The sequence below is a fragment of the Mus caroli genome, unplaced genomic scaffold (genome assembly GCF_978045245.1).
Source record: "Mus caroli unplaced genomic scaffold, Mus_caroli_1 scaffold_4, whole genome shotgun sequence".
Classification (NCBI taxonomy): domain Eukaryota; kingdom Metazoa; phylum Chordata; class Mammalia; order Rodentia; family Muridae; genus Mus; species Mus caroli.
Genome location: NW_028227259.1, coordinates 23779967 through 23802310, shown reverse-complemented (window position 1 = coordinate 23802310; position 22344 = coordinate 23779967). Strand labels below are relative to the sequence as shown.

At 45.0% G+C, this 22344-nt stretch overlaps 1 protein-coding gene and 1 long non-coding RNA gene across 2 annotated transcripts; both read right to left on the bottom strand.

Moving 5' to 3' along the window:
• Positions 1–2039: 2039 nt before the first annotated feature.
• Positions 2040–4008, bottom strand: Cct8l2 (chaperonin containing TCP1 subunit 8 like 2). The gene has a single exon (XM_021163453.2). The coding sequence runs from the start codon at positions 3791–3793 to the stop codon at positions 2105–2107; it is 1689 nt and encodes a 562-aa protein (XP_021019112.1). The 5' UTR covers positions 3794–4008; the 3' UTR covers positions 2040–2104.
• A 12412-nt stretch (positions 4009–16420) lies between these two features.
• On the bottom strand, positions 16421–22298 carry LOC147004998 (uncharacterized). Its single transcript, XR_015046898.1, has 3 exons — positions 22113–22298; positions 20562–20631; positions 16421–16599 (listed from the first exon to the last, which is right to left on the bottom strand). It is a non-coding gene; the product is annotated as an uncharacterized LOC147004998 (long non-coding RNA).
• Positions 22299–22344: the final 46 nt, after the last annotated feature.

Genomic DNA, 22344 nt, shown 5'->3' with positions numbered 1-22344 from the left:
ACAACCTGATGCCCTCTTCTGGTGTGTCTGAAGACAGCTACAGTGTAAAATAATTTTTTAAAAAAGTGGTTGTTTACTCGCATGATTTGCTTATCTATCAATCTAATTTTTTGAGGCCTGGAACTTGCTATGTATATCAAGCTGGTTTGGAATTCAGAAAGTCCAGCATTAGGCAAGTATTCTTAACAGCAGAGCTATGTGCTATCTACAACCCCTGTTCTTTTGAATTCTGGCTTTCACAAGCCCTTGGCCTATATACACAAGAGTGCTTAGCATGTGAGGCCAGGCAAAAGATGCTGAAAAGGAGACCTGAAAAGGAGAGACTCTTGGGAAGGATCCTCGTAGATACTGGGCAAGCCTCTACCTCCTCTTCCATGTTAAAGTGTGCTGTTTTCCCCTCCCCACCCCACTCCCATCTGGAATGCATGTTTTTCTTCAGGACTGCAAGGATCTTGTGGAGGAAGGGTTTGGAGACAACATATTCCACTACCTAAATGGGCCGCTGTCCCCACCAGGTCAGCCTCCCGTCTCCCTCTTCTCCTAACTAGAAGTTTTCGTTATTCCTCTGTTTTTCTGCATCTTGTCATCTCCTTTCAGTTCATCAGAGCAGCTTACAGAGAGGCAGGCATGAAGAGTGACCCTAGGAGGCTCTGGCAGGTCCACCAGAATCGAGATGAACCCTGGGCGTTGCTACTTCTGGGATGGATTTAAAGTGTCCGAATCAGACACTGGAACCAGCCAGCAGCCAAGGCCTGAGAACTGAGGCCTTGGGAAGAGACCTCCATCCTATAGCTCCAGAAGCAGATGGGGCTCAGCCCAATTGAGGTGAAGCTCTGGTCTACTTTTCCATTGCCAGGAAAGTGCTAGGAGTCCCGTGTTGGGAGGTGACACTGACATTACTAAGGGCCTTGCTTCTCTGGTTCTAGGATGGACAGACACACTGATGTAGAACTGCTGCCTAGGCCACTACTTTTCAAGGTCTAAGTTGTCCATCACCCCACAGGTTGACACTGGGGATAGCTCAGTCCTCACTGATAACTGATGCTCACACTGCTGCCTCTCAGATCGAGCATGAAGTATAGAAAGCTCAGGGGCAGGCTGCCAGATGGAGATGGCCATCAGCCCAGGCTAAAGAACCTGAGAGCACAGGGGCACGGCCAGGGTGGAGAAGGCTACAGCATTTATCCAGCATGCACAAGGACTTTCAGTGGGAGTGTGGAGTGGTAAAAGGTAGCTCTGAGGTACAGTTACGTTTTGTTTGCTGCTGACCTTGAACTTGTGCTCTTCCTTTCTCTAACACTGGAGTGATGGGCTATTTTGTTTTGTGTTTGAAACAGATCTTATTTACAAAGCCCAAACTGACCTGGAGCTCACTATGTAGCTGAGTCTCACACCGACCTGCTCTGGCTTCTCTACTCATCTCCCAGTTGCTGGAAGTACAGATCTTCATCTTTGTTGTTCTGCAGCCTGACTTCATGTGCTGAGAGAGAGACGGCTCTGTGGTTAAGAGCACGGCTGCTCTTCCAGACGACCTGGGTCCCATTCCCAATACTCTCGTGCCCTTCACAACTAACTGCAACTCCAGCTCCAGGGGATAGAACAAGTTCTTCTGACCCCAGTGAGTCCCTCCTGCACACACATGCACTCACCCATACCCACACATCAACACACACACAGACACACACACACACACATAGACACACACACAGACACACATAGACAGACAGACAGACAGACCTTTTAGAGGGTGTAGTAGTGCACACCTTTAATCCCAGCATTCTAGGAGGCAGAGGCAGGCAGATCTGAGAGTTCTAGGCCAACCTGGTCTACAAAGCCAGTTTCAGAATAGCCAGGGATACACAGAGAAACCCTTCATCAAACAAAATAAAACAACAACAAATGAAATCCCAAAACCCAAACCAAAACCCAAAACCAAAGGAAGGAAGGAAGGAAGGAAGGAAGGAAGGAAGGAAGGAAGGAAGGAAGGAAGGAAGGAAGGAAGGGGCTTTAGAAGCCCTAGACATGAGGGACAGAAAAGGAAAACATCTGTATTTTGGAGGTCACTTTGCAATCCTGACCATTCTTTATTTAGTGTGCCGTGCCACTATATGTACTTTCCAAAGAATTTTGCTCTCAGGGGTGAGGATACCTTTGCATTCAAGGTGGGGTTTGTGATCTGTCTGTACAAAGGAGTCTTTCTGGCCACTATAATCTGGTCCACAGACACCAGCTGCTGCACCAGCTCAGAGACTGCTTGTAACCCTTGGGCTTTGGTCCTCAGTATGTCCCATATACCTTCATGAGTCACATTTACTAAACCGTCTGTTCCCACTCCAACGAAGAAGTTCCCAGCTTGGTGAAATCCACTCAATTCTGCCATCACGCTTTGGGCAGCTAAGCCTGCATTCTCTGCCAGGGTTTTAGGCAGAGAACTCAAGGCTTGAGCAAATGCTTGGAAGGCCAGACCGTTGGGGCCAGCCAGTCGGCTTCCTTTGTCTACCAGCATTTTTGCCAGAGCCATCTCTGTGGCACCTGCTCCTGGCAGCAGTCTGGGATCTTGACACAGCTGAGAAAATGCATCAATGCCATAGTATACAGCCTGCTCTGCAACCCGAAGTCCCTGGATGGTGGGTCCCCTAAGGACCACTGAGAGAAAAGGTGCAATCTCATGTTCCCATTCAAACATTATCATCGCACTATCTCCAAACTCCTTCCTGTAAACCTTGTGGCACTTCCCAGCCTCCAGGGGAGGAAGGACCCGTCCGAGCAAAGGAGTGCCCAGCTTCTCACTCAGGTAGACAATCTCCTTTCGGGACGTGGCTTGAATAACCATGATGTCACAGTAGTTAGCCTGGTTCACCGATTTCTCATTAACTTCCCCCAAGACCACTGCCACGTTAATGTCCATAATGGCTAGTTGGGCTATTTCCTTTTCCACTTGTTCAGTTTGTTTCCGAAATCTTAGTAGTTCTTCCGGGTTGGAGAGACGTGGTGTGGCCAGTGTAAATGGATTGGTAGGACCAAAGGGGCAATTGAACAGGGCCACCCTAGCATCACCAAGGACCTCAGTCTTTCGTCCACAGAGCTTCCCCGCTATTGCTACTCCAGGAAAAATTCGGGAATCAGTCAGCTTCCCACCCTGAAGTGCGCACACGACAATACTCTCAGGCTTGAAGCTGCCATTTGGCTCCCTGCTAACCCAGCACGCTTGAGCTACAAGCTTGGTTAAATAATCTGAGTTGGACAGGGTGTGAGTACTCATCACAGAACGGAGGGCCCAGGAAGGATCTTCCAAAGGCCCTAGAGAGCGGATGGCCAGGGAAGGCAGAGCGGTCAGAACTTCTGCTGTGGCTGTGGCAAAGGCCTCCCTGAGCTGGGTTGGAGTTAGGCCAGCCCACAGAAGGTAATGGGCCTGCTCCAGTAAGGCTTCTGTCAGTAGAACAACAAAGGCCGTGCCATCCCCAGCGTTCTCTACCTGGGTTTGGGCTAATTCTTGAACAAACTGGGCAGCTGGGTGCTCCAGCTCCAGAGCCTTGAGGATGACAGCGGCATGACCTGTACAAATTGTTTCTCCCTTGGCAGTTACCAGAAACTTCTGCCGGCCAAAGGGACCATAACAAGACCGGATGATACTGGCTAGGGTCTGAGCTGCAGCTGTGGCCCTCAGTATGCATGATGGCTCTTCTTCTTGAGATCCAGGGGTTTTCTCTAGGCCTGGCTTCAGCCTCTGGGGAAGTTCTAGGTCTGATTGAACTTTGGTTTGCGTGGCCCGGGAGGGAGGGGAGACTGCCATGGGTTAGACTAACCTTTAGAAGCACTCTGGAAATGGCAGTAGGCACACCTTGACATCTATCTTTGATGCTGCTCCAGAAGTCAAATGCACATCACCAGCTACCTGCAGAAGCCAACCAGAAGTGGGCCTCCACTTTGCGCCCAAGGATGAAGTACAGAGAATTCAGTTCCAGACCCATCTCCAAAACTGAGTCTGAACAAGCGAGGCCCCTGGGACTCTACCCACAGGAGCTAAACTGTCCCTCTGATGAAGTCACAAAGTAATAAATGGAACCAGAGATAGGGAATGAAGTCACAGAGGGACCCTGATCGCAGGAATGAAACCCAACAAACCAAAATAACTTTACTGTTGAAAATTCAGAAACACTTCTAGTTCCCAATGAAGACTGTCTTTGGTGTTTTGAGGGAACTGAGGTTGGGAGTGTCCTATGTAGCACCAAAAGAACAAAAACAAAGACAAACAAACAAACAAACAAAACAAAACAGAAGTAACCTGCTGGAGGTTATCACCATGCCCCAACTCAAATTGTATTATAGAGCTATAGTACCAAAAATGCCATGGTGTTTGTTGGTTTGGGTGGTGTACTGGGTGGTGGTGGCACTTGCCTTTAATCCCAGCATTTAGGAGGCAGAGGCTGGCAGATTTCTGTGAGTTCAAGGACAGCCTGATCTACAGCCAGGGCTGTCACACAGAGAAATCCTGTCTTGAAAAATCAAAAATCAAACCAAAACCAAAACCCAAAACAAAGAAAGTCCAGAACTAACAATAAAACATGACACAATTGGCTGTGTGGTTTATCCTTGTGATCCCAGTACCTGTAGACTGTGGGACCATCACAAATCTCATGCCAGCCTGGGCTACAGTGGGACCATCACAAATCCCATGCCAGCCTGGGCTACAGTGGGACCATCACAAATCTCATGCCAGCCTGGGCTACAGTGGGACCATCACAAATCTCATGCCAGCCTGGGCTACAGTGGGACCATCACAAATCCCATGCCAGCCTGGGCTACAGACTGAGAATGTCCGTCCCAAAAGGCAAAGAAAACAGAAAGACCAACAAAATACTCCCCAAACACGGACCAAGCCTGACAGATCTAAATTCAGTCCCCAGAGGCAGGGACAAGAGAATTGCCACAAGTCTAAGGGCAGCCTGATAGCTGCATAGGAGTTCCAGGCTAGCCAGAGCTGGCAGTGAGACCCTGTCCCCACCAACAAAACAAAATAAAACAGCAAACACAACAGCATGGCAGAATGAAGTGCACACCTCTATTCCCTGCCCTGGCGGGAAAATGCTCGAAGATTGTCTTATGTTCCAGTCCACTGGGGCTACACAGCAAGGCTCTATCTTACAAAACAAAACACAGAAGACGCTGAATCCAGCCCTAGTCTTCACACTGGCAACTTACAACTACTGATATCTCAAGCTCCAGGACGTCTCCGGCTTCTGTAAGCACCTGTGCTCATTTCATATACCCACACTTTAATACTCATGATTACAAACAAACCATTTTTTTTTGTGGGGGGGATGAGACAGGGTTTCTCTGTATAGCCCTGGCTGTCCTGGAACTCACTCTGTAGACCAGGCTGGCCTCGAACTCAGAAATCCGCCTGCCTCTGCCTCCCAAGTGCTGGGACTAAAGGCGTGCGCTACCACGCCCGGTACAAACAAACCACTTTTAAGAAGCTGAGGATGGTGGCCCACACCTTTTAAAAAACTTTTTATAGCCGGGTGTAGAGAGAGCTTAAATTTTTTTTTTTTAGATTTATTTATTATTATATGTAAGTATACTGTAGCAGTCTTCAGACACACCAGAAGAGGGAATCATATCTCCTTATGGATGGTTGTGAGCCACTATGTGGTTGCTGGGATTTGAACTCAGGACCTTCAGAAGAGCAGTCAGTGTTCTTAACTACTGAGCCATCTCTCCAGCCCTAAAAAAATTTTTATTTATGTTTTTGAGACAGAGCTTCTCTGTATAACCCTGGCTAGCTGTCCTGGAATTTAATCTGTAGACCAAGTGGGCCTCGAAATCACAGAGATCCACCTGTCTGTGCCAACGGAGTGCTGGGATTAAAGGTGAGTGCCACCACTGCCACCACATAAAAAACACAAAAGAAATTCACAAAATATGAATTTCACATCAGATATTCCCAATCCCACTCATCTCCCTGTCTCTGCAAATCCATCCTCAGCCCTTGCTACCTGATCTTCAAAAGAAAAACAAACAAACAAACAAACAAAATATCATGGAAGTTGTAGTGTGTTGTAGTCTGTCACACAGTATACACATTTGTCCACGCATCTTTACTGGCAAATGTTCATTGCAGTAAGTCATTTGTCTTGTTCAAGGCCTCTGGCTTCTGTTACACTGTCAGTACTGGATTGTCACTGGGATTCCTCTAGAATATCCTCTTGCTGTCCTGTGTCATGGAGATCCTACAACTTTGGATCTACAGGACTGGCCCCTACACAAGCTTCAGCAGTTTATAGATGGGATAGATGTTGGAGTGGGCTAACTCAAAGCCCTAGATCTGGGCCTGGGTGGTAGCTGAGTTGGTTGGTCTGCTAGATCTCACCACCAGGACAATCTCTTCAGCACTGCCCAGATTAGCTCACCCAGTGCTGCAGCCATCAAGAGGTAGGGCCAGCTCTCCTGTTCTCATGCCCTTGGGCATGGCTTACCCACACCACCAGGACCAGCCCTACTGTGCTGCTCAAGCAAGGTACAGGGCCCACTCTCCTGAATATTGGTCGTCTACACCTTTAATTCCAGCATTTGAGAGGCAAAGACAAGCAGATATCTATAGACTCAGTCTGGTCTACATGGTTCCAGGCCAGCCAAGGGTACATGGTGAGACTCTGTCTCATTGTCAGGCATGATGCTGCACTTCAGTAGTCCCATTCCTTGGGAAACAGAGGCTGGAAGGTCTCTATGAGCTCAACACTATCCTGGTCTACAGAGTGAGTTCCAGACTAGCCAGTGACCCTATCTCAAAATGGCAATAGAACAACAAAAAGCTGCTTAAAAGAAAGCAGTGAAGCCTCCCTCTGGCCCTTTCTGGCCTTTACTCCTGCTGGCTTTGGTGGAGTAATGATGTCTATGATGCAATCTAACAGACACTTCTTGAGGACCCACAGTGATCAGTACCACGTGAAGCACACAGGCAAGAGTTAGAAACACAGATTTATAGGGAATGAACCCAGCTTTTGATAGGTGAGAGAGAGAGCCCCTGGTGGGATGACGACTGAGTCAGCTGAGGTTGGAGGAATGTCACAACAACATCATACATTTTCTATGTTTACTGGCAGTTGTCCCTGAGAGAATCAGAACTTGGAAACCACAGCAGCACAGATTGTAATAGGATGGTGGCCATAGTTTTAATATTTTCACCAAAGAGCTGTTGCAAGAAAAGAGGAAAATACCAGAGTGTATGTAAATTCAATGAGCAAAGTCTTCTATTGCTCTTCTAGAGGACCTGACTTCAGTTCTCAGAACCCACACCTGGCAGCTGGCAGCCAGTGACTTCCTCTAGGTGCAGTTCCAAGGGATCCACTACCTTTGGTCTTTGGGTACTTGAAGAACCATGCATATATCATCATATCATTATACACACACACAAACACACAGAATTTTTAACATAATAAAGTAAAATAAAAAAAGGCTTGGTGGGGCTGGTGAGATGGCTCAGCAGGTAAGAGCACCCGACTGCTCTTCCAAAAGTCCGTAGTTCAAATCCCAGCAACCACATGGTGGCTCACAACCATCCGTAACAAGATCTGACTCCCTCTTCTGGTATGTCTGAAGACAACTACAGTGTACTTACATGTAATAAATAAATAAATAAATAAATAAATAAATAAATAAATAAATAAATAGGCTTGGTGGTTCACACTTGTAATCCCAGTTCAGAAGATAATGTAGGAAGATTGCAAATTTAGGCCCAGCCTGGGCTGTCTATCTATCTATCTATCTATCTATCTATCTATCTATCTATCTATCTATCTACCTATCTATCATCTATCTATCTAATCAATCTATAATCTATCTATTGACAGGTTCTCATGAGATACTCTTGGTTGGACAGGAATTGGTTGGCCATGGATTTACAGGGATGTGGCAGAGTGCTGGGCTGTATTTCAATTTCCTTCTTTGAAAAACAACAACAACAACAACAAAGGAAATGGTACAACACAAAGAAGAAAAACATGCACAGTGCAGAGTGGTAAAGGTCACTGGGAATCCCAGCCCAGGCCAGCCGTCATTTACTACTTTCCCTTTGAGGCAGGGTCTCTCATATAGCTCAGGTTGGCCTTATGCTGGTTCTGTTTTGGTTTGGTTTGGTTTGAGACAGGGTCTCTTTAAATCATCTTGGCTGTCTTGGAACTCACAATGTAGGCCAGGCTGGCCTCAGTCTCACAGAGGTCCACTATGCCAGCCTCCTGAGTGCTGAGACTGAAGGTGTGTGCCACTGTGTCTGGCTCATGCTGTTTATTTTTTATTGTCAACTTGATACAGTGAGACTCCAATGAAGAATTGTCTAGATCAGATGATTCTGTTTCAATGTCTGTGAGATATCATCTTTATTGATGCTTGATGGAGAGGTGGGCATAGTTCACTATGGGCAACTTGTGGGCATGGGTTGTATTAGAGTGAGCCAGTAAGTGGCTTCCTCTATGATGTGTGCTTGAGTTCCTGCCCTGACTTCCCTCAGTGATGAAGTATGACCTGGAAGTATAAGCCAAATAAACCCTTCCCTCCCCTAAGTTGCTTTTGGATAGTATTTTTATCACAGCAACAAAAAAGCCAACTAGAACAGCCTGGAACTTGTGATTCTCCCACATTAATCAGCAAGTGCAGGGTTATAGACACATGTCTGTCACCACATCCCACCCCACCCTACTTGGCTTGTTTGTTTTTTGTGTTTTTTTTCTTTATATTTATATTTTTATTTTGTTTGTGTCTATGTGTGTATGAAGACCAGAGAACAACTTGTGAGAGCTGGTTTTCTTCTTTACCCATTTGGGTAAAGGGATGGAACTCAGGTCATTAGGCCTAGCAGCAAACATCTTACCCACTGAACCATCTTGCAAGTCCTGACTGTTTTAAGATAAAGTCTCAGACTGTAGCCAGTGAAGATCCTGAACTTGTGCTCTTCTTACTCGCATCTCCCTGGCACTGAGATCACAGGTGACCACTACCATGCCTGGCTTATGGCATGCTGGTGTTAAATCCAGGGTTTCATGAACACCAAGCAAGCAAGGTGTCACCTGACCTATGACCCCATCTCACTGTCTACTTCTTCATAAACATTGCTACTTTATGCATGAATATGAATTATTCATGTACAAATTATTATATGCATGAATAGTGATAGTCACATTTTAAAAATGGTTTTTAAAAATGGGATATATGGGGCTGGTGAGATGGCTCAGTGGGTAAGAGCACCCAACTGCTCTTCCAAAGGTCCAGAGTTCAAATCCCAGCAACCACATGGTGGCTCACAACCACCTGAAATGAGATCTGATGCCCTCTTCTGGTGTGTCTGAAGACAGTTACAGTGTACTTACATATAATAAATAAATAAATCTTAAAAAAAAATGGGATATATGAACATATCTATACACGACTTTTCTGTTTTTGTAATCTTTTTCCTGTCAGTGTTTTCATAGCTCAGAGAATGCTTCTAAGGACATACCATCTGAAGACTGTGGACAACTCTTTATTGTTCTCTGCAACAGGGAAGAGCTTTAACATAGTGCCCCATTATTACAAATAATACAGTTGAATTGCCTGAATTTGGGGAAATCACAGAATTCAGCATATCTCCAGTCGAATGGATGAGCATCACTCTGGAAAACCAATTTAAGATATTTAAGATCATGGTATTTCCCCAGCCAGGTAAGTATGAGAACTTTACTATGTGTATTTTACTGTGTGTGTGTGTATACACACATAGTAGTAAAGTTCTATATATTTTTTTTTTCCGAGACAGGGTTTCTCTGTGTAGCCCTGGCTGTCCTGGAACTCACTCTGTAGAGTAGGCTGGCCTCGAATTCAGAAATCCGCCTGCCTCTGCCTTCCAAGTGCTGGGATTAAAGGCATGCTATATAGTGTTTTAATATATATAAATATATTATATAATATGTTGTATATGATATGCTATATTTAAATTAAATATACATTAAACACATATAATTACACAGTTATTATATAATATATAAATTCACTATATTAAACAATATATTTTTTACATTTTTCTGTTTTATGTGTGAGGAGGCACACATACATGGTGTGTGTGAAGGTCAGAAGACAACTTGGGGAAATTGAGAGTTTGATCTTTCCTTCTAGTATGTGGGCTTTTGGAGAGAACTCAAGTCATCAGGCTTTCAGGCAAGCACCCTGACCTACTGAGCCATCTTGCTGGTCCATGGGCAACTATTTGGACTTCCCTTCTCTCTCTATGTATATGTGTATACAGATGTTCCTGTAGGTCAACAGTGTCAGATCCTCTGGAGCTGAGTTAGAGGCAGTCGCAAGCTGCCTGATGTGGTTGCTGGGAATCGAACTCAGGTCCTCTGGAAGAGCAGTACATGCTCTTAACCACTGAGCCATCTCTTCAGCCCCATCTACCCCCGACCCCCCTCGCCCTCTTTAATCAAATAAGCAAGCAAGCAAACAAACAAACCTACTTGGAGCTGGACAGATGGTTCGACAGTTAATGATACTTGCTGATCTCGTAGAGGACTGGCTGAGTTCCCAGCACCCACGTGGCGGCTCACAACTGTCTCTGACTCTAGTTCCCAGGGCTCCTATGCCATTTTCTGGTCTCCAAGAGCACAGGCATGCATGTACTGCCTAGACATATGTGTAGGCAAAACACCCAAAACATAAAACTTAAATTTTTTTCCTTCTCTCTTCTTTCTCTAAATTTTGACAGTCTCATATAGCATGGGCCTCCAATTTGTTAATTATTTGAAACTTCTAATCTCTCGCCTCTAACTCCTAAGTGCTGGATTGAAGGTGTGTAGAAGTATGCTAAGAGTTTGATCTTTAAACTTACCTAGAATCACTTGCCTCTTCCTCCCTACTGTATAATTAAAGGTGTGTACCACTCATGCCTGTCTTTTTTTCTTTTTGAACAAGTGCTCTTTACTGGTCTCCTGTGTATCCCAGGCTGGCCTTATACTTCCTGTGTAGTTCAGGCTGGCCTAGAGATCAAAACTCCTCTGCCTCAGCCTCATGAGATCTGGAATTACAGGTGTGTGACCTCATGATTTTGGAGAGTCTGCTAGCAACAGGTTTCTGAACTGTGACACCAGGTACACAGCCTCCTGAATGTTACTGAGGCAATAATGAATTGCCTGTCAGTTTCAGTCGCAAGTCCCTTGGCCCACTGGGCCATCCCACTACCCTCAGACCCCAGCTTCTTAACTTGTGGATTATGTCCTCCTCATGGGATCATATAACTGAACATGGCAAGAGTAAAAGGTTTCTGAACTGTAACAGCTGAAGATCAAAGGGTGGCGGGTGGGGTGCAGAGAGTTGGCTCAGCAGTAAGAGCACTGACTGCTCTTCTAGAAGACCTTGGTTCTTTTCCCAGCATCCACATGGCAGCTCACAACCTTTCCACAGGATCTTATGCCCTCTTCTGACCTCCTCAGGAACCCACATGGATCACATACATGTATACAGGCCAAACACGCATACACATAAAACAAATGAAATATTATATAAGAACCAAGATTAGTTCTGATTTTATTTTTTTTATTTTATTTATTATTTATTTATTTTTGGTTTTTTCGAGACAGGGTTTTTCTGTGTAGCCTTGGCTATCCTGGAACTCACTCTGTAGACCAGGCTGGCCTGGAACTCAGAAATTCGCCTGCCTCTGCCTCCCAAGTGCTGGGATTAAAGGCGTGCACCATCATGCCCGGCTTATTTTGTTTTTTTAAAATCATGGCCATGAGTGTTGGCACATGACTTTAATTCCAGCACTCGGGGCAGGGGGCAGGGGGCAGAGGCAGGAGGATCTCTGTAAGGTAGAGGCCCAGTAAATTCTAGGACAGTCAGGACTACATCAAGAGAACCTCTCAAAAAATAAAAGCAAGCAAGCCAACAAACACCAAAGATTTGGGGGTGGAGAGCTAGCTCAGCAGTTAAAAGTACTGGCTGCTCTTCCAGAAAATTTGGGTTCAATTTTCAGCACCTGCATAGCAGCTCCCAGACGATCTGACACTCTCTTTTGGCTCATGCAGGCAAAATTCCCACACTCAAAATTTTTTTTTTTTTTTCAAAATAGGATTTCTCAGCTGGGCGGTGGTGGTGCACACCTTTAATCCCAGCACTTGGGAGGCAGAGGCAGGTCGATTTCTGAGTTCGAGGCCAGCCTGTTTTACAAAGTGAGTTCCAGGACAGCCAGGGCTATATAGAAAAACCCTGTCTCAAAAAACAAACAAACAAACAAACAAACAAACAAACAAACAAACAAACAGGATTTCTCTGTGTAGCTTTTGCTGTCCTGGAACTCACTCTGTAGACCAGGCTGGCCTTGGACTCAGAGATCTGCCCGCCTCTGTCCCCTGAGTGCTGTGATTAAAGGCGTGTGCTACCACCGCCATGCACAATGTAGTTTTAATTAAAAAGGAATATTAAAAAAAATTAAAGGGCAGTGAATCCAAGGAATTTGCTTTTAAAATATTTTACTTGTATTTATGTATTTGTGTATGTATGTATACATACAAGTGTGCCAGAGAGGTCCAAAAAGGTGTTGGGTCCCCTGAGGCTGGAGTTTCAAATAGTTGTGAGTTGTCTGATGTGGGGCTTGGGAACTGAATTCTAGTCATCTGGAAGAGCAGCGAGTATTCTTGACTGCTGAGCCCCTCTACCCCCAAGTCATTTCTGACAGCTCTATATCTGGCAGAGAACTGCAGCCTGGCTTTTGAACACAGAACATGGGACATACTCTACACATGTCATCATGCAGGAAGCTGACTGAAACACCTCACACTGGAGACTATAGTATGTTTATAAATTGCAGTGTTTTTACTGTGCAAAGTTCTCTACTCTTGTGGGGAAAAAAAATAGGTTTAATTACAGCAATCAGAGAGTTTAACCATTTTCCTACCTGTCTTCCCAGCATGTTAGTATCAACTTGTATTACACTGTATTACACTGTTAGAATATTTGACTTTAAATTTTTTTTTTTTTATTTTAAGATAGTAGTCTGGGGAGTGGCACAGGTTTATAATCCCAGCACTGGCAAGATAGAAGCAAAAGGATGGAGAGTTCAAGGCCATTCTTGGTTACAACCTAGCTTCAAGTTTGAAGCTGGAGACAATGTAACATCTGCTTCAAAAAACAACCAGAGGAGGTTAAGAGAGGCAGAGGCAGGTGGATCTCTGTGAGTTCAGGGCCAGTCTGCCTATACAGTGAGTTCCAGGCCAGCCAGAGATACACACTTTCTTGCACAAAAAGGGGCTTAGAGTAGACAAAGGCCAGGATGCCTTGCTCTCCACCCATCCAGAGGAACAAGTCTATCCTTGTGGAGACAGAGGTGAAGGGTGAACATCTTCTTAAGTGGCAGCAGAATAGATAAAAGGGATTGGTCAGGTGAAAGGCAAAGGGTCATAGGGTGACACGGAGAGCCAGAATCACCTGATTGGAACCAAAAGCCATTGACCAAGTCCGGAGGAGCACAAAGCTGGCTTAATAGTGGAGGGCAGAGGGGCTCTCTGGGGTACCCTGTGCTAGGCTAAGGAATCCAAACACTAACTTGGGGGGGGGGAGGATTGTGAATTTGCTTCTGTCTTCAGAGAACCTAGCTGTTTTCATAAGATTTAATTTTTATTATTTTACTTTATTCATCATTTATCCATTTTATTTTTTCATTTGTATTATTTTATTTATTTTTATTTATTTATTATATTATATTTTTATTTTATTATTTTAAATTATTTATTATTTTAAATTATGTGTGCACTTTTAATTCCAGCACGTAGAGGATCTTTAAATTTGAGGGCAGTCTGGTCTACAGAGTGTGTTCCAAGACAGCTAGAGCTATTTAGAAAAATTCTGGAAAAGACCAAAACAATTCAAAAAACCCATGTGTGAACTGTACATATGTTTGCACGGCATGTAGGTATGCGCATGGGAGTACAGATGCCCAGAGAGGTCAAAGGTATCAATGCCCTAGAGCTGGACTTACAGAAGGTGGTAATTTGTCTGGCATGGGTCCTGAGAATCAAATTCAGGTCCTCTGGAAGAGCAGCAAGTGCCCTTAAACACTTAGCCATCTCTCCAGCCCCTATTTATATCATACACCCTCTTACCCTCCCTTTTCACCCCCACACAGAGTTTTGTTACAAAGTCCTCTCCTCAGTGAGGCACAGCACAGAAGAAAGTGGCAAGACTGAGCTTTGTCTTTGACTCCTAAGTCAGCTTCTTTTTTTTTTTTTTTTTTTTTTTTTTTTTTTTTTTTGGTTTTTCGAGACAGGGTTTCTCTGTGTAGCCCTGGCTGTCCTGGCACTCACTTTGTAGACCAGGCTGGCCTCAAACTCAGAAATCCGCCTGCCTCTGCCTCCCGAGTGCTGGGATTAAAGGCGTGCGCCACCAAGCCCGGCTATAAGTCAGCTTCTTAAATCAGGCTCCAGTGAGTTTTTTTTTTTTTTTTTGGTTTTTCGAGACAGGGTTTCTCTGTGTAGCCCTGGCTGTCCTGGAACTCACTTTGTAGACCAGGCTGGCCTCGAACTCAGAAATCCGCCTGCCTCTGCCTCCCGAGTGCTGGGATTAAAGGTGTGCGCCACCACGCCCGGCTCCAGTGAGTTTTTAAGAACTTACTTGGTGAGGGAAATCAGATCCAGGGTTCATGAACTTGAAGCAAGCGTTCTACCAACTACCTTATATTTTAACTTGTTTCCTGTTTTATTTTGTTGTATCTGTCTCTACAAAAGTCAAAATAATTGTAAAACTGTTATATCTCAATTTTATTTCGAAGGGGATGTTCTTCTGAAAAATAGATTGGATATAATTTTTTTTTTTTAATGTCAAAAGATCTGGTCCAGGGTGGCAGGTCTGTGGACTAAGCACATAGGAGGTAGAAGTAGGAAGCCTTCGAGTTTGAAGCCCTGGAGTTTAAGGCCAGTTGATACCTGGGTTTTAGGAAAGCTAGGATATGTAATATCCTATCGCAAAAAAAAAAAAAAAAAGAAAAACCCAAGACACCCCTGAAGCCTGTGCATTGATAGTCTGCTAGGCACATTCTCTAACTATATATAGTGTTTGCAAAGATAGGTAAGCGGTCAGTGCAGCCTCTGAACTTCGATACCCTTAGCCCGCTTGACAGTATGTATTTTGATCTGGTAAGAAGGATGTTGCTTGGTGGTTATACTGGTGTGGTTCCAAAAGTTATGACCTAGCCAGGCAGTGGTGGCACACGCCTTTAATCTCAGCACTTAGGAGGCAGAGGCAGGCGGATTTCTGAGTTCAAGGCCAGCCTGGTCTACAGAGTGAGTTCCAGGACAGCCAGGGCTACACAGAGAAACCCTGTCTCGGAAAACCAAAAAAACCAAAAGTCATGCCCTGTGGATGTGACCTTTTATTTTTTTGGAAATAACATGTTTTGCAGACCCTATTAACTAAGGCATAATGGATCATTGAGGGTCTTTAGTCCAACAAGCCTGGTTTCCTATGAGAAAAGAAGACACAGCAAGAGGATACAGCAAGAAGATACAGCAAGAGGAGAAGATGAAGATTCAGCAGTCTCCAGAGTTTGTAACGATAAACCCAGAAAAGTATGTGGGAGAGGGAGAGGGGAGAGAACGAGACCCCGTCCTGTCTCGGTCATCCATTGTCGTTCTACTGTAGGGCACTTGCTGGCAGTGTTTCAGGGTTACCTTTCTGTCAGAGCTGTCTGCTGGGATGTCTTCTACCCTTCCATCAAATCTTACATTAAAACTATGTTTTTTTATATAATAGATGTAAATATTTCATCTACTTGTATGCTTTTCTATATATATATATATATATATATATATTTTTTTTTTTTTTTTTTTTTTTTTTTTGGTTTTTCGAGACAGGGTTTCTCTGTGTAGCCCTGGCTGTCCTGGAACTCACTCTGTAGACCAGGCTGACCTCGAACTCAGAAATCTGCCTGCCTCTGCCTCCCGAGTGCTGGGATTAAAGGCGTGCGCCACCACGCCCGGCTTCTATGTTTATTTTTTAATTGCCTACTGCTCTTTTCATATTTGTCTTGGTAGGACAAATGGTTTTGTACACAGGATGAAACAATATTAATTCAAAACTTTTAAAAATTAATTTTAATTTATTTTAATTTTATGTGCATTGGTGTTTTGTCTGTGTGAGGTTGTCAGATTCTGGAGTTACAGATGGTTGTGAGCTGTCATGTGGGTGCTGGGAATTAAACCTGGTTCTCTGGAAGAGGAGTCCTCTTACCTGCTTAGCCATCTCTCCAGGACCCTAAATTCAAAATTTATAGATAAGGGTTAACTCTATTTCTCATCTCTTTAAAGGTTTATATGAAACTGAGTATGTGTTAATCCTAAAGAATAGGGGAGAAAGACCAGCCATTCAAATCATCATGACCAAATTAATTAAAACAAGCAAGTAATTAAATCAAGCCTTTTTATTTCTGTACATGGGCTGCCTCCCTGTAAGACAGGGTTCAAGATGTCAGCACTGGATGTGAGGAAGACAAAGTCTCTTTAGACCAGGCTGGCCTGGAACTCAGAAATCCACCTGCCTCTGCCTCCCGAGTGCTGGGATTAAAGGCATGCGCCACCATACCTGGCGGAAGACAAAGTTTTATAGTCCATGGGTAGGGGGTTTCAAATGTGGGATTTGGAGAGCAAAATAGATAAGGTTATAGGAACAGAACACAAGCGTAACAGGTTAGGCAGAATGACTTCCTGAAACAGAAACATGATTGCAAAGTGGGCATAACAACAGGTAGGCATAACAACCTTTTTTTTGTTTGTTTGTTTGGTTTTTCAAGACAGGGTTTCTCTGTGTAGCCCTGGCTGTCCTGGAACTCACTCTGTAGACCAGGCTGGCCTCGAACTCAGAAATCCACCTGCCTCTGCCTCCCCAGTGCTGGGATTAAAGGTGTGCGCCACCACTGCCAGTCCATAACAACCTTTTGAAACAAAGCGAGGCTTGCAAGATGGTCGTTAACAACTTTTTGAACAAAGACATGGTTGTCATTTCCTGGAACAGGCACTACAGAACCATTTGGAGCTAAGGTTACAGGTGGGACATAGCCCAATCCTTGAGAAGCAAAGATTTAATCATAAACAGGAATGAATCTAGTTTGTCTTTACTATAAGATGGCTTTTAAGCCAAAGATGGAGGCAGGCTATTTTACCATGTGGTTGTGCTTGTCTTAAATCCCAGCTCTGGGAGGTAAAAGCAGGCAGATCTCTGAATTTTAGGTCAATCTGGTCTACATAGCAAGTTCTAGGACAAAAAAGAACTACATGATGAGACACTGTCTCTCTCTTATGAACAAAAAAGATTATGAATTTTTAAATTTTGTGCATCTAAGTGTTTGACTACTTGTATGTCTGTGCACCAAAGGTATGCTTAGTGCCCTCAGAGGCCAAAAGAGGGCATTGAACCCCATAGATCTAGAGTTAAAAGACAGTTGCAAGCTGCTATGTGGGTGATGGATCACACTCTTATTTCTCTGCACGAACAGCCAGTGCTCTTAACCACTGAGCAATGTCTCCAATCCATTCCCTTTTGAAGATGCTCTATTTTCTTCTGCTTCTTCCTTAAAATTTCCATACATAGGCATATGTGTATACCTTACTGACATATCTTATGCAAAGTAATACACATAATGTATCTTTTCTCCAGTGATGGGAATGAATTTATGTCCTTGGTTTATGTAAGGGTTCTACACTGAACTACATCCCCAGCAAAGTGCAACTTTAACAGTAAAAATATCAATAAAAAAAGATATAAACTCAGCAGTAGACAGTTGCCTAACATGCACAAAGCCCTTGGTCTGGTCCTCAGCACTGATTGCAAAGCAAAAAAACCCAGGATAAACAAGGAACATAACAAGTTCTTCAAGGAACTTTAGACTCAGCTTTCAAGGAAAAACAGGACAGCAGTCATGGTGGACCTTTAGAGAGCCGTATGGATGCTTTCATATTCACTAAAAGCAAAACAAATTGCACTTTACCAAAGACACTCAGTGGCATCTATCAATCATCAGTTGGGAAGATGGGATCTGGATTATGAATTTGAATGGAGTCCCTGCGCTGTGAGACTCTTGGAGAATCACTCCTGCTTATTGTTTCCTGAGATGTTTTTTTTTTTCTGTGTTGCCAGTAATGTATTTTCCCCAGTCCTCCAGCACATAAAATATATATGTATATATTTATTTATGTATGATTAAGAGAGTACTAGCTGTGCCATGAAAGAGTGCAATATTTTAGAAAAACGTGGTATGAAAATGAAAAGACCTTTGTACAGCAGTTCTTTAGTTAGGCTGCTATAGTTATTTTATATCTGTTACATTTTAAAAATAGTACATATATTATAATGTGTTATTAGGACATGCATGATGCTACATACTGGTCGTACCGTTTGAGTTCTGTGAGTTTGAGATCAATCTCAAAAAGAGAAATGGGAAAAAGAAAAAGATGAAAATATATTTATTAGAATGTAGACTTTTTTTTTTTTTTTGACAGGGTTTCACTATGTAACCCTGACTGGCCTCAAATTCACAGAGATCTGACTGCCTCTGCCCTGGGATTAGAGGCATGCATTATTATACCTGGCTTGGTTGTTCAGAAAGATTGTATGGGTACCACTACATCGAGCTTCCCTCTAGTCTTTCTGGTGCTTCACTTTGAGGCCTCAGACTTAAGAGATCTGTCTGCCTCTGCCTCCTAAGTACTGGGATTAAGGGTATGTATGCCACTGCCTGGCTCAATCTTGTATTTTTAAATTCATTTAATAAAAATTTTCCTTTTCCCCTAAAATGTTTATATTTAATACAACACATGCAAAAATAGAAATGACATACCAAAAACAATGTAGAATATTTCATGTTTTCAAAAATAAGAACTATGTTCACGGGAGGCAGAGGCAGGTGGATTTCTGAGTTCGAGGCCAGCCTGGTCTACAAAGTGAGTTCCAGGACAGCCAGGGCTATACAGAGAAACCCTGTCTCGAAAAACCAAAAAAAAAAAAAAAAGAACTATGTTCAATTGTGCAAAGCATCCATATTTTGGTGGCTTATGCTTTTTGTTTTTCTTTTGTTTGTAATCTTGGCTGTCCAGGAACTTGCTTTGCCAACCAGGCTGGCCTCAAACTCACAGAGGTCCACCTGCCTCAGTGTCCCAAGTGCTGGGATTAAAGGTATGTGCACCACTGCCCGGCTGAATCTTGTATTTTTAAATTTCTTTAATAAAAAAAATGTATATTTATGGTCTGTTTGTCTGTGCACCATGTGCGTGTCTGCTGTCCACGGAGGTGAGAAAATGGTGTCATATCCCGTGGAACTGAAGTCACAGAGTAGTAAGCCTCCATGGGCGAGATTGAACCTGGGTCTTCTGGAAGAGCAGCCAATGCTCTTATCCATTGAGCTTACTAGCCACCCCTACTTCTTACCTTTTTAGGATTTGTTTGTATGTGTATGTGTCTGTCTGTGCACATGAATACAGGTGCAACAGAAGCAGAAAGATTCCTTCAGAACTGGAGTCATAGGTAACTGTGAACTGCCTTATCTGGATATTAGGAATGGAACCCAGGTCCTCGGCACCAGCAGTACAGGATCTTAAGGGCTGAGCCATCTCTTCAGTCTTTGTATTATTATTTTTGAGATAGGGTGCTATGCATTTCCTAGGCTGGCTTCCATTCCACTACAGAGTGACAAATGTCTTTGAACTACTTACTACTCATCCCCCTGCTTCCTCCTCCCAAGTATTGGGTTATAGGTTTGTATCATCAAGCCTATTTGATTTTGAGCTATATTTTACAATTTGTTTTTTTTTATTAAGTTCTATCATCTTTTGTTTTAATTAATGAATAACATGAATAACTACATACCTGAAGCCAAGTATCATAAGTTTCATTATGTATAGCCCTAATTTTTTTTTTTTTTAAAGACAGGGTCTCACTATGTAGTCTTGGTTGGGCTGTCTTATGCAGACCATGCTGTCCCCAAACTCATAGAGATCCACCTGCCTCTGTCTTTCTAGTCCTGGTATTTAAGGTATGGGCCACTATACCTGGTTCCATGCCCATTCCTCTATTTTAACCATAGCAACAATAATATAACGTTTAATTTTTTTTAGATGAATACTATTCTTATTCTAGTATCAAAAGAAAAAGGCTTTATTTTAAAAGTTTATATTTAAAAGCCAGGTCCAGGGGCTGGAGACCTGGCTTAGCGATTCAGAGCACTGTTCTTGCAGGAAACTGGAGTTGATTTCCAATGCCCACATGGCAGCTCACAATTGCCTGTAACCTCATTCTAGGGGACTGGACACTTTCTGGCCTTCTCTGGTATCTCCATATACATGGTGCACATAAACTCATTCGGACACGAACACAAACAAAAAACATTTCTTTTAAAAAAAAATCTTTAAAAACGATTCAGTCTAGGGATAAAACTCAGTGGTGGAGTGCTAGCTTAGCTGTGTGTGCAGTTCTGGGTTCAATATACCACAACGATAAGTGATATAATTGTCTAGAAATCCCAATTTCCTCTCTCCTTTTAATTTGTAGCTTACCTTTCATATGGCAGCTTTCTTCCCTGCTCCAAGCTTCCTTTGACTGTACATATAATAAAGCTGAAAAGGCCTGCAAGGGATTAAACTTGCAATCAATTCAAATGATTCAACGACTCAACTTTAGCCACTGCAAACAAACAAACAAACAAACAAGCAAATGATTACAGCTATAATATGCACTAGACGATCAAAGTTTGATCCAGATTCGAAGCTCAGCTCAATGTTAATAGCCTGGCTATCGGGTGGCAGGAAGGTGAACAGGACCTCTAGAAACAAGTGTATTCTTTTTGCCCAGCATTGAAACTGTTGAGAATGGAAAGAACTGATCACAAAGTGCGCTCGGATTCCAGGCTCCGAGCAGCTCAGCGCCTGACAGGCTGCTCTAAGCCTTCCACGACGCTCCACAGACCCGTTTTCCCATCTCTACTATTTCTCACTCCTACACGGCAATCCATAGTGCAAAGGAAACGCGGCGTCCTGGGCAATTCTGGCCCCATTTTTAACGAAGCATTTTTTTTTTTTTTAATGGGAAACAGCTTAGCAGTATTTCCATTTTTAAATCTTGAGCACACACAACGTTCACGCTGATGCATTTCTGTCCGTGTAGAGACTTTTTTTTTTTTTTTCCACTAAACCTGTCCGCTGCTTGGTTTTTTTGTCCGGCAGCCTCCGGGTCTCCCGGTGTTTAAAACCTGACGTCGGGCGGAGAAACTACAGCTGGAGTTCGGATCTAACGTTGTCCTGCCACGGTTGCGCCGCACTAGGGAAGCCTACGTGGGACTCCGCCAGGCCTGGAGCGGCCCACGCCCGCAGGGGGTCGCGGACGCAGGTGCGCGCACCGCACGCGGGTGCACGCTCCAGAGTGTTTACATCGATCCCCCCCCCCCAACCTCGGCCGGGCTGGACCCTGATCCCGGATGCCCAGTCCGCAGCTTAGCGCCCGCCAGAGCCCGAGTTGCAGCCACCGCCGCGTCAGAGCGGGCGGGGGAGGGGCGGTGAGGTCAGCGGCGGCGGCCCGGTAGCGCGGGGCGCATGCGCGGAGTCAGCCCCGTGAGTGGCAGCAGCGCGCTGGGGGCGGGGGCGGGAGGCGCCTGTGTGTGGGCGAGCCGGCGGCGAGTTTGAGAGGTCTGTGGTGCGGGTCGCCCCGGGGGACCCGGGTGCAGGCCTCGCGCGACGGCCACTGCCGTGTGCGTGTGTTGTTTGTGTGGTGAACGCACAGCCGCAAAACTTCCTCCTTTGCTGCCCCCAGAGAGAGAGAGAGAGAGAGCGGGCGTGGGGGAGCGTTCGCGAGCGAGCGAGCGAGAGGGATCCCAGCGTGAGGGAGCCAAGCTTGATGGAGCCGAAAGCTAGCGTGAGGGAGCGATCCTGAGCGTGAGGCAGCAAGCGCCGGCCGGAGAGCGGGCAAGCGATAGGGAAGAGCGAGAGCTAGCCGTGCGTTGAACCGAGCGTGAGGGAGCTAGCCACAGGGAACGCCGTGAGCGAGCAGTGTGTGAGGGAGCGATCGCCAGCGCGCGGCCGAGGGGCCGGCGCTCGCACCACCCCGGAACCCACCACAACAACTGGAGCAGCTGTCAAAACTTCGCCGCGGCGTGGGCCTGACGGGCTGACGGCGCGGGGGAGGGGTGGCTGGCCCCGCCCCGGCCCGCCGCCCCCCTCCGCGGCCCTTTCTCCTCCCGCCGCGGGCGGCCTGGGGGAGGGGCCGGGCGGAGACCCCTGCGGCCGCCCCCGGCCCGCGCCCCTCGCGTCGCGCCCCGCCCCGCCCCGCTCGGCGCCGCCCTCCGGC